Genomic DNA, 12,788 nt, shown 5'->3' with positions numbered 1-12,788 from the left:
AACCACACTGGCCTCCTCTCTTGTGCTTGAACCCACCAGGCGTGTTTCCATTTCAGGACCTCTGCACCAGCTGTTCCTTCTGCCAGAATCCTCTTTTCTCAGTACTGTCATGATTCACTCCTCACTTCCTTTGAGCCTTTGCTCAAAAGTTAATGACTTAATGAAAAAAATAATGCATTTGGGGCATCTATTTCTAAATGTCAGTTTAATATACTTGCAACTTTATAGTTAGATTGTATCATCCATTATAGCTTAAAGGAATACTTAAGTTATAGCTTCCTTTTATTAACAGAATGTTTGGTTTTCAATACCCTCAAGAACTATTGCAATAAATCCAAATAATATTCCAGCCCTAATTATATTAGGAATGAGAGTCAATAAATTAGATCACCTGAAATGAGCTTATATTTTTAGTGATTTAGATGGTTTTTATTTTGTTTTTGTTTTTCTTGCAGTATGTGGGCCTCTCACTGTTGTGGCCTCTCCCGTTGCGGAGCACAGGCTCCGGACGTGCGGGCTCAGCGGCCATGGCTCACGGGCCCAGCCGCTCCGCGGCATGTGGGATCTTCCCGGACCGGGGCACGAACCTGTGTTCCCTGCATCGGCAGGCGGACTCTCAACCACTGCGCCACCAGGGAAGCCCTCGATGAGTTTTTTCAGCAGATATTTGGTAAGTACCCACTATGCAAGGTTGACTGGCCACTGAGGGTCAAAAATAAAATAGTCCCTACTTCGAGCAGCTTACAGATTAGTAGGAACCAATTCATGTTAAAATAATAATTGGTTTTAACACAAAGCAAAATTTAAATAGAATTCTTTGGTAGTTTTTAATTTATTTCCCTTTTTAAATTAGATCCAAGTAAAAGTATATTGCTCTTTATGTAAATTATTCTCATTAAACAAATTATATATCAACTAGCACAGAGATATGTGTAATTATTTTCCCCAAAATTAGCACTAGTCATCTATAAGTGATGCTTGCATCATTTAAAAAATAAGCATGGGGCTCCCCTGGTGGCGCAGTGGTTGAGAGTACGCCTGCTGATGCAGGGGACGCGGGTTCGTGCCCCGGTCCGGGAAGATCCCACATGCCGCGGAGCGGCTGGGCACGTGACCCATGGCCGCTTAGCCCGCGCGTCCGGAGCCTTGCTCCGCAACGGGAGAGGCCACAACGGTGAGAGGCCCGCGTACCGCCAAAAAAAAATTTAAAAAAGCATGTATCACAAAACACGTTAGAACAGTATTTTCAATAACAGGACTCGACCCCAAGAACTAAAATAGAAAAGTGATGTTATATCCACAAATGAAACCAGTAAATTTAGCCAAGGGCCAGAGGTTTCGGTGCAGAGTACCCCTAAAGGGTTTCTGGCAAAAAGTTTTCCCTGGTTCTAACAGGCAGCATCTCCTATTTAAAAGTTTCACTCCTCCCCGACACATCCGTGGAAAACCTATTGGCGCGCGAGCTCTTCCTTTCAGCAACAAACTCTTCGGTTCAAGATAAACTAAGTTGCAGAAGCTACGTGATTGGCTAAGAAATAATGACGTAAGATTTCTCAAGCCCACTGAGAATCGTCCTCCCCTAGCCTGCCTCAGATTCCGCTTTCCGATTGGTTATTACGGCAAGAAGGCGGGGCCAACTGCTGAAGTTGACCTCTGGGTCGGGAACCCCAGCAAACATGGCGGCGGCCAGGTGCTGCAGGCTTGTGCTCCGTGGTTCAGGGCTGTCACTGCACACCGCGGCCGAGGCCGCCGTCAAGGCTCCCGAAGTGACCGGCCCAGATGTCGCGGCGGCCCCAGTCGCGCGCTACCCGCCGATCGTAGCCTCTCTGACTGCCGACAGCAAGGCGGCACGGCAGCGGCGAGTGGAGCGATGGCAGGCCACGGTGCACGCGGCCAAGTCGGTAGACGAGAAGCTGCGAATCCTCACCAAGATGCAGTTCATGAAGTACGTAGTTTACCCGCAGACCTTCGCCCTAAACGCCGACCGCTGGTACCAGAGCTTTACCAAGACGGTGTTCCTGTCGGGCCTGCCGCCGCCGCCGCCTGCCAAGCCCGATACCGAGCCCGCGCCGGCTCTGGACGTAGCGGCCCTGCGCGACGCTGCCTGTGATTGCCTACTGCAGGAGCACTTCTTTCTGCGGCGCAAGAAGCGTGTGCCTCTTTACCTGGAACGTGAGGCCATCACCTCGCCTTTCTTGGACCAGCTGGTTCTCTCCCTCACGGGCCTGCTCAGCGCTCGCAATCCGGCCCTGGCTGCCGCCGCCCTCGGTGAGCATCGGGCCCGCCACTCCGGGCGGGGGAGGTGGGGATGGTAGGGGACCTCTCTGCGCCAGATTTGCCCCCTCTTCCTTTCTTTCTTTCTGCTTGGTCAGTTTTTTTTCTCAGTCCTTTCGCTCCTGGCTGGCGACAGCGTCCGGAGACTGGGTTCTCGTGCATGTGCTGCCACCTACTCACTGTACAGCCCTAGGCTAAGTAGCCTAAGCCCTCCAGGACTGCTTTGTGAAGGTCCAGACAAGTGTTGGTTAAGAAAAGGGGCTCCTAGAGAGCGGGACAGGCCTGGGGTTGCCTTTTAGCTCTTCCATCAAAAAGTTACTGACCTTATGTTAGTTTATAAACCGATTTTGACCTAGTTTTTCTCATTTTCAAGATGAGAATACGATAATAGTACTACTTGGTCATAGATAGAACTGTTAAGATCAAAGGCGATATTGATTAAAATACCTAACGTGTATTCGGTACTCTCTATGTACCTGGGCCTGTTCTAAATTTTATAATGTGCCAAATTTAATCCTCACAGTAACTTTACAGTAGGCACCATTGTTTTATAAATGAAAAAACAAACAGATCCAAGGTACAGAAACGTAAAATGTATCTAGTTAAAGAGGCTACAGCTGGTAGATTTGGAGGACGGGCTTCAAACCCAGCCATTCTGGGTTCCCAGTAAACAATCAGCAACTTCTGTTTTACTGTTACATGCAGGCATGAAAAATAATTAATGGATAGACAGTTTTAAAAATCAGTGTTTCTGACGTGTTCATCATTTTATATCAGCTACCCAGTAGGTATCCTAATAAATATCTATTGAATTAACGTTACTGTGACTGTAGGTGTGTGCTCAACTGAGTCTTGCAGTGCTCTTGTTTCTTTCATCCCAGTTGGGAATGAAGTGGTCTTGAGAGAAGCGTCACAGACTTTGCTCATGATTGATGGCCTGGGAAAGTTGACAATCTCGTCAAAACCCAGGTTCCTCTTCTGTATAATGGAGATAACAACTATACATACCTTTGAGAGTTATTGTGAAGATTGAATTAGTAATTCATAAGACAGCTCTGACTCTTAATAAACATTTTATTTCTGGTGAATGATGCTGCTGTTAGTTTTATTTTATGTTTGTCCTTAACTGAGAAACCTCTTTGGTTACAATGCTTAGTGTAGTGTGGCACAAGTAGACAATAAAGGTTTGAGCGTTATATTAAAGTTGTGATTGTTTAAGTTAAATTATTACATAATCCAGACTCTATATCTTACATCAAAGAGTAATTTTTGATGTATTTTCAGCTAGCACAGTCATTCTTGAGTTCTGTATTGCAGAGTTTGGTGTGCTTACAATAACTAAATTCATCTAAATTATCATATAAAAATTTTTGAATATCTTTTGATAGACTGTAAACGCCCAGTTCACTTCTACTGGTTGCGTGGTGAAGAAATCATTTCTCGTGGTCATCGGAAAGGTCGAGTTGATGCTTTGAGATACCAAATAAATGATAAACCACACAACCAGATTCGAATATCCAAGCAACTACCTGAGGTAAAAATTTATTGCATATGTTTCTGTTGACAGTTGAGGAGGAAGTGTTATGGCAGGCTAGGTAATGGGCTACGTAGGATAAAAAGTTTTGGATAGAACTCTTTTCTTTCAAGTGTATTTGGAATATATCTCAGCTATAATTCTTTTTCAGCTTTTTAACTTGCTGTATTATATATATTTTGCAGAGGTCAAATAATCCTTTTAAGTGGGGTTAAGTCCTCAGTTTTTAGGACCATACAAATCTTTTTTTTTTAATGAAAATACGGATAATAGTTTATGATTGTAATTTACGGTAAACTACCCTACCTAATTATAAATCAAGGCATTTTTACAGCTATAAGCTGGTCATCTTATGTGTATACACTTCTTTTGGAGAAAACAAGTGTGTTTTGAGTGTCATCTGTATGTCCATGTCAGTGGTTGGCACATTTATTCTGCAGAGGTCCAGATAGAAAATATTTTAGGCCTTGAGTGTCATAAGTCTCTGTTGCATTCTCAGTTCTTATCATGTAACAGCAGCCGTGTACCATAGGTAAATGAATTTGCATGACTGTGTTCCAATAAAACTTTAGAAAAACAGGTGGCTGGCTGGATTTGGCCCATCACTAGATGGTAGTGTTAAATCATTTTGTAAAATCATCTCATTTTTAAGATTTTTAAATCTATTAAGAATGTGACTAAAACATGTGCTAGTGTTGCTGTGAATTCACTTATGACTTTTTCTTTAAGTTTGTGCCGCTGGATTATTCTGTACCTGTAGAAGTCCCAGTTATGAATTGTAAGCCAGACAAACTTCCATTATTCAAACGGCAATATGAAAATACCATATTTATTGGTAAGTTTCCTCTTTTAATAAATGAGTTCAAAGTGTCCTGTGCAAATTTGCATAATTAATTCGCTTATTTTTTTATTATTATTTTTTTGCGGTACGCGGGCCTCTCACTGTTGTGGCCTCTCCCGCTGCGGAGCACAGACTCCGGACGCGCAGGCTCAGCGGCCATGGCTCACAGGCCTAGCCGCTCTGCGGCATGTGGGATCTTCCCGGAGCGGGGCACGAACCCGTGTCCCCTAGCATCGGAAGGCGGACTCTCAACCACTGCGCCACCAGGGAAGCCCCATAATTAATTCTTGATGACCAAGAGGTTCAGATAGTCTATAAGCAATGTAATTCATCTCAGGTTGCAGTTTGCATGAAAATTGGAAAGAAAATATTCTTTCAGCTTGCCATTTAAAATTTTACTTGTTTCTACTGAATTAACAGTATTTAACAAATAGTTATGTTTATTAGGCTTTGTTGATTTATTATTTATATAGAAGAAAAGTAATTTGTGTTTTTTCAAAAGTAAACAGGTAAGAACTGGATTTGAGGTAGTGATTGGCTTTTTTTTTAACAAAAGCCTCCCATTTGTGCCACACGCTGATAACCATCAGGAATATAAAAATTAATAAGGCCTGATCCCTGTGCTCATGCAGCTTATACTTTGGCTGTTTTTTCTTTGTTTATTAATTCCTAGCTGATTGAGGAAGATTTTTAAGAAAGCAGCTTTCTGCTGGTCCTCCAGAACTGTTTTATCAGTCCCTTCTCAGTCGCTGTGGTCTTAGAGAGTGAATTATGGGGAACTTTTGGTTGAAAAGACTTTACCACTAAAACCAAGAATTTCAGCATTATAAAGGAAGTTTTTAAAGTCATGAAGCGTTTGTATCCTTTGGTGATTATGACCAGCAGAATAACAAAGCTCCTAGTGATGACCGAGGAGTTTGAGAAAACTGAAATAATAGGGAATTTTAAATAAATTTTACATATATTCTTTTGACCTATCCTATGTCATAGTGAGCCGATGATAGCTAGCAGATTGTACTTTCAGATGAAATTTATTGTAATCAATAAAATAAATAAGTAAACCAAGCTTTCCGTTTGTGTATTTTGAATGCTGATCACATAATGAGTAGAGGAGACAGATAGCCTTGAAACAAATACTGAGGACATGTGCTCCAGATATTCTACTTGTGTATTTCATCTGAAATGTTTTTATTTTGCTCTTCAGGCACAAAGACAGCAGATCCACACTGTTATGGACATACCCAGTTTCATCTGCTACCTGACAAATTAAAAAGGGAAAGGCTCTTGAAACAAAACTGTGCTGATCAGATAGAAGTTGTTTTTAGAGCTAATGCTATTGCAAGCCTTTTTGCTTGGACCGGAGCACAGGCTATGTATCAAGGTAAAACTAGTTTTATGGCATTATAGTTATTGGATGACATTTTAAGAATTTAATAGATCAAATTGTTTTCCTTGGGTTAAAATGTAGGCTGAATCTTCACATTTTGAAAACTTTTGCATTGACACAAAATGCAGTTGTTTTAAAGTCCATAATTAAATATTTTACATTTGTAGTTGGTAGGTGGCACTTTGGTAGTTACTCTGATCTTTTACTTTGACCATTTTTGTGTGAATGTATTTTTTTCTGATGATGTTCTCAAGCATTTCAAAGACCACGTAACTGAGTCAGCTCTGTAGATGACAGCAGCTTTCTGAAACTAGAAAATGAAATGTTTTCATGGATTAAATTTTAGATTAAATCACAGTTATGATATATAACTTCTTTGAAGGCCATATCTAGGGTGTGAGTTAGGAGACTGTTCATTCAGTTAATGACTTATGGTTTTTACATACCAGGTGCTGTTGGCCTTGGAGATATAGTGTTGAGTGAGAGAGACAGATCCTGCTCTCCTGGAGCTTATGTTATAGTAAGGAGAGTAAAAGATAATAAACATGTAGTATTTTTAGCTAGTGGTGTTACTCTGGAGAGACTATACTAGATGAGGGGTAGAATGATTCATAGGTTGCAGGTATAAATGAGACGTGGGGCAGAATCTATTTAAACAGAGTTAATTCAGGGGAGGTCTCTAAAAAAATGACATCTGAACAGAGACCTGAATGGTGAGGAGCTGCCTTTGCACAAACCTGGGAGAAGAACACTTCTAGGCAAAAGGAATGGCAAGTAACTCTGAGCTAGGAATGGACTTGAAGTGTTGAAGGAACAGCATGAAGGCTCATGAAGAAAGGGAGGGGGAGAATGGAAAGCGATAGGAGGTGAGAGAGAGGAAGCTGGAGGCATGCCATGGAGGACTTTTAGAGCCAGCCCATTGTGAAGCATTTGGATTTTGTTACAATACAATATATACCTAGATTACTCCTGTATAAGCATCCGTGAGGAATTTTAATACAGATTTAATTGCTGCCAGGCTCACCTTTTTCCTTTATATATATATATGTATATATATACACATATATATACACACACACATGTATGTATGTATATATATATATATTTTAACCTTACACTCACAATTGTTGACTTACGTTTTTGTAATAGAAATAAATGGATAAAGTAGGAATAGGAGTAGACAGAATCAGAAAAAGTAGAAGGAAACTTTCTTGAAGATACTAGAATGGCATTGTTCGTTCATAAAAGATAAAGTACTTCTTTTCACAGTATAATTCTATATTTTAACAATACTATTTATTGGCCATCTTCATTAAAGCTGATATAAAATATGTGTGGCAAAATTTATAAGTTATTCCTTGGCCCTGGCAGTTGGATTTAAAAGTATTAAAGCCAGTTAGCCTGGAACAAGAAGCAGGCAGAAAACTTGAGTAGTAAAGGTATTAAGATATCCTGGAACCTTATGATGGCGTAAAATACACTAGGCAAAATGAAAGCAACTCATAAAATCAATTTTGAATTATAAATTAAGACACAGAATTCATCTAATTATATGGTTGAAGTTCTTAGAAAGTCAAGTTTTTTTCTGAAGGGCGTTTTTTTGGGTAGATTTGGTGAAGTAAATGGCCGTAATGGTTATTGGATGTTAGATGCTGCTGGTATAAGGAAAATTTGAACATATTTGAGGTTGTGAGTAATCATGTGGTTAGTACCAGATGTAGGAGAGATCTGCATAGATAGAGCTTGCTGCTCTTCTTAGATGAAGTGAGTTAAGGTTGAAAGCTGATGAAGTCCAAAGTTGTTGAAAAGGTGTATCCTGAACTTTGGGGATAGTAGAGGGAAGGAAATAGTTCTTGATGCAGAAATGGAATATAGGATTAGAATGGAGAAGATAGAGAAAACTTTGATATCTTTAGGAATTTGGTAGGTAAAATATATAGGTTTTAGGAGGTATTTTATATCCTCTAATGTGTGTGTTTTGTTTTGGTAAAATATATTCTGTATGTAAGTTTCAGCATAACTTTCTTCTACAGGATTCTGGAGTGAAGCAGACGTTACTCGACCTTTTGTCTCCCAGGGTGTGATCACAGATGGAAAATACTTCTCCTTTTTTTGCTACCAGTTAAACACTTTGGCGCTGACTGCACAAGCTGATCAAAATAACCCTCGTAAAAACATATGTTGGGGGACACAAAGTAAGCCTCTTTATGAAACAATCGAAGATAATAATGTGAAAGGTTTTAATGATGATGTTTTACTTCAGATAGTTCACTTCCTACTGAATGGACCAAAAGAAGACAAATCACAGCTGTTGGTAAACTAAGAAAAAACATTTGATTTGAGACTTTGGGAATACTTAAATTTCACTGAAGGAACAATAAAAGGAATTTTAATAATGAGACTTCTGTCAAATATTAAATGTACTGATTTTCAGACAAATATTTCTTATGTTAACCTCTGATTAGACCTTTCATTTGGCATCATCTAAAGGATTTAATTTTAGATATAGTATGTCGATTAAAAATAATTTTACTTATATGTGACTAACTGATGAGACTAATTGAGCAATCATCAATACCTGGTATTAACTGTGTGTGTAAGCTCATACTACTTGCTGCATACCACTCACTGCATGACAGGCCAGTAATTTGAGAGACAAGGTGTTGGCGTAAGGAAAAATGACGTTATTTGGAAAGCCAGTGAGCCAAGATGGCGGACTAACATCCTAAAGAATTATTTTAATTCAGGGTAGAATTCTAGCTTCTTTTATGCTAGGGAAGGGGGAATAATCTTGTGGACAATCTTCTGACTGGTTGGTAATGAGATAACCAGGTGGTATTCTGGGAGTCAACATTAATCAACCTTCTGGTTCCAACCTGGCTGGGGTGTATGTGCTTGTGGTCAGCATGTAGTTAACTTTTTCTACCTGGTGAGAATTTTAGTATCTATAAAACAACTGAAGTATATGACTCAGAATATTATCTATAGCCCTCAAGGAGGAACTACAGGTCTTTTGACTTTGTTTTATGGCTAAACTATTATTTTGTCTTGCTTGACTCTTTTCCTTTGTTTCTGCACTGTCTCATTTATCTGACTAAATTTGCTGTTTGGAACTCAGGGAAGGCCTTGGAGGCTGAAGCTTTTCTACAAACAAGAGGCAGGGGATATGGAGGTTCTCTACCCTGGAAGGCCCTGCAGGTCCTGCTCAGTTTTCTATGGTTTTAAAAGTAATATAAAGACAGTTCAGTGCTTGAGAATATTTAGATGTTTTGTTATATTTTTTCTTTTTAATTTTTTATAATAATATCGTATAGAGTTTCAAAACCCTACACAAACCCCTTCAAAACATGAACAGTATTTTGCACATATAGGAAACTGGCACGGAGGAGTTAAAGTGACTTTAATAAGTTTTCACAGATGATTAATAATATAACTGATGAATTATATGCAACTTAGTTTCCTTAGAGCTTGGAAGTAACATTAATATATTTCTGCTAGTTTCATTTGTTCTATCCCAAAGATTGGGAAACGAGGTTTGATATGTTTCAAAATCAATTGTCGGTAAAATTGTTAATCTTGTTGAGAATTAAGGTTCATTCAAACTATTTTTAGTGAGAAAAAATAATTACCTTTGTTGTTGTTGTTGTTGTTGTTTTTTGGCCGTGCTGTGCGGCATGAGGGATTTTATTTTAGTTCCCTGAACAGGGATCGAACCTGTGCTCAGTGGAAGCACCGGATCACCAGGTAATTCCCCTAATTACCTTTATATAACCATGCTAACACTTACGATTTTATATAACCGCCTGTTGTAGATATCTAAAATAATCCATTATTTACTGTAGTTAATAACAAATGCTGTTTTTTCTTTCTTCCTTCTTCCTTCCCTCCCTTCCTCTTGCTCTTTCAAAACAGAGGTCACAGTTATATGGAATAGATGCCTCAGCTAGAAGGGATTATTTACTACAAATAATTGCTAAACTGAAGGAATATTATTTGAAAGTTGTAATTCAGTTCAGGCAAGTGCCTCCTTTGCAAGGCATTGTGCTAAGTGTTCCATCTTTACTTCCATTTTTTGCAGAATGCCATGTAATTTCACTCCACCATTCTTTTATTTAAGCTGTTTCCAAAGCTTGGAATACTGTTTTCTACCCCTGGTCCTGTTTATTCCAACCTGTCTGTTGCATTCTCATTCATCCTTCATAGAAAAATGCAGGTATAGAGGGAACAACCATATCAAGCTCCAAATAAAATATCTCTTAATCTTCACTCTCACTTTCTAACTAATTGAACCTTGGGCAATTTGAGTTACCATCCTTGATTTCTGCCTCCATAAAACAAAATAATTTCACAAACTTGTCTAAGGATGAAATGAGCTAGCGTATGTGAAAGTGCTTTTAAAATATTATGTAATTAAAATATTGAGGGTTCAGATGAAATACTTTTCTTTTCCTAAACAGATTGTAATTGATTGTCCCATCCTTTGAATACTTCTTCCTCTATGGTAGCACCTGTTTCATTGTTTCACAACAATTTTTCTCATTACCAATAGTGGACAACACACACATCAGACATACACACCTGTATGTACATGTCAGGACTTCATAGAGCACTTACCATATTCTAGAGCATGGTCTAGATATTTTACCGATATTAGCTCACTTAATCATCACAACCATTTTGTGAGCTAGGGACTATTATTCTCATTTTGCTGGTAAGTTAACAGGCACAGAGAGCCCAACAGCTTATTGCAGGTCACACAGCTAGAAAGTGGCAGGATTAGAATTTGAGCCCAGGTGGTCTGACTCCAGAGCCTATGGTAGATATTCCCCAGTAATACACTATAGATGTAGTCAGTGCTACAGCAGTGTATCAGTGGTATAAATTTAGATAAAGGAAATGTTAATACTGACTGATATGAATCATAGGAATGTGCCTTGGAGCAAGTAGCATTTGAATTGGTTCTTGATAGATGGCATTTTCCAAAAACAGGAGAGTAAGTGGATAGATCTGTGAATGAAGGTGAAAAGTTCAAGATTTACCTGGGAAGTAGCCGGTAACTTGCTTTTTTTTTTTTTTTTTTTTTTTGTTTGTTTTTGCGGTATGCGGGCCCCTCACTGCTGTGGCCTCTCCTGCTGCGGACCACAGGCTCTGGACGCACAGGCTCAGCGGCCATGGCTCACGGGCCCAGCCGCTCCACGGCATGTGGGATCCTCCCAGACCGGGGCACGAACCTGTGTCCCCTGCATCGGCAGGTGGACTCTTAACCACTGCGCCACCAGGGAAGCCCCGGTAACTTGCTTTACCCAAGTAAGGTGTAGTCTAAAAGCATTTCGAGAAAAAATTTATTTACTAAGAAACAAAATCTAATTGGTGTCCCATCTACATATAACACTGAACATCAGGAAATGTTTAGTGTATAGCATGTATAGCAATGTATAGCATGTATAGCAATGTTTAGACTTCTGGGGGAAACATTACATCAGAAGAAATCTGAATTAGTCAAGATAAAGATAGGTTAGGACAATTGAAAAAAATGTTAGAACACCCAAGTCTCTTACCAATTCATCAAAAATGTATTTCAGTTGATTAGCACATGATTTAATAGAGGAACCAATGAATGGAGGAATCAAAATGAATAAACGTAATGAGTACACAAAGTTGTATCAGGCAAAAGTAGGCATAAAGCAGGGTTAGTACCTATAATTTCAAACAATTCAAGTCAAGAAAAGAAATCTAGTGTTAAAAGGTCATTTTATGTTGTAAACTGTAATCAGTGTACAAAATGTTAATCTTAGTTTTGAGAAGTTGGAGTAACTAAAAATGAGGAATAATGAGTAAAGGTGACTTAATAAAATTTGGTATCTTACAAACAGAATATATCTTTTAAAATGTGATAGAACATGTATACAAGATCATTTATTAGACCACAGAAAGTGTCAGGAAATTTAAAAGTGGGAATCATATAGGTCGTGAACTCTATCCACACCGCAGTATACCCAGAAATTGTTGGTATAGTTTTAAACCAGGAACACCTAATCATTTGAAAGTGAAAGTATATTCCTCAATGGTTATTGCCTGGACAGAATTTTCAATATAAAAATCAAACACTCCCAGAGCTATATCACAATCTAAAAGTGAGAGCTAGTTATCTTACTTGCCTTTTCATTTTTGTCAGATGTATTTTTATATGATCTGGACAGTTCTTCCTTTCCTATGCTTTGAGCAGGAAAGCATTGTATTAGTGTAAGTAAAACTTTAGACTAAAATACAAATCCTGCCTATAAAAGCTAGTGGAATATAGCCAAAATTATTGTGAATACATTTACTCCTAAGGATGCATGAAGGTGCTGTAGGAGAGAATCACTGAATAAACATAATCTCTTCCTTTTGCAGTTGTCAACTAACTTTGCTTTAATGCTTTTTGTTTTTGTATTAAAACAGATGGAGTAGAATGGGAAAAGCCACATGTATTTTAAAAGATAAAACATGAAGTTCAGAGAAATTTTCACTAATCTCAGAACTCGGGAAGAGCATCGTATCTTGCTTTTTGCAGTCTTACATTTGATTTGATGCCTGTTTACTAATATACTTAGTGGCAAATTTATAATGTTATGTGTTTATGTAAAGCAAGAAAATAAAATCTGTGTTTGCTAGAAGAGTTTAAAAAAAACTAAAGAAAATCAGAAGAAGAAAATATAAATGTAGAAGACTGAATTGGAAGAGAAAGCAGACTTGACAAGTAGATGCACTAA

The 12,788-nt window shown here is 38.7% G+C and overlaps 1 protein-coding gene across 1 annotated transcript; it reads left to right on the top strand.

The window, feature by feature from the left end:
- The first annotated feature begins 1,661 nt into the window (after positions 1-1,661).
- Positions 1,662-8,437, top strand: MRPS30 (mitochondrial ribosomal protein S30). The gene is made up of 5 exons (XM_032628846.1): positions 1,662-2,268; positions 3,663-3,808; positions 4,538-4,643; positions 5,854-6,030; positions 8,070-8,437. Exons 1-5 carry the CDS (start codon positions 1,677-1,679, stop codon positions 8,357-8,359), a joined length of 1,311 nt encoding a protein of 436 aa, XP_032484737.1. The 5' UTR covers positions 1,662-1,676; the 3' UTR covers positions 8,360-8,437.
- The last annotated feature ends 4,351 nt before the right edge of the window (positions 8,438-12,788 follow it).

The sequence above is a fragment of the Phocoena sinus genome, chromosome 3 (genome assembly GCF_008692025.1).
Source record: "Phocoena sinus isolate mPhoSin1 chromosome 3, mPhoSin1.pri, whole genome shotgun sequence".
In the NCBI taxonomy this organism is placed as follows: Eukaryota; Metazoa; Chordata; class Mammalia; order Artiodactyla; family Phocoenidae; genus Phocoena; species Phocoena sinus.
The sequence above is the reverse complement of the archived record's forward strand: the minus strand, read 5'-3'. Positions and strand labels throughout refer to the sequence as shown.

Excerpts from the sequence above, each read along its gene's own strand:
- MRPS30 (XM_032628846.1), top strand. The coding sequence starts at position 1,677 with ATGGCGGCGGCCAGGTGCTGCAGGCTTGTGCTCCGTGGTTCAGGGCTG. Across the intron at positions 3,809-4,537 it reads TATCCAAGCAACTACCTGAG|TTTGTGCCGCTGGATTATTC; the intron begins GTAAAAATTTAT and ends TTTTTCTTTAAG. Across the intron at positions 6,031-8,069 it reads AGCACAGGCTATGTATCAAG|GATTCTGGAGTGAAGCAGAC; the intron begins GTAAAACTAGTT and ends TTTCTTCTACAG.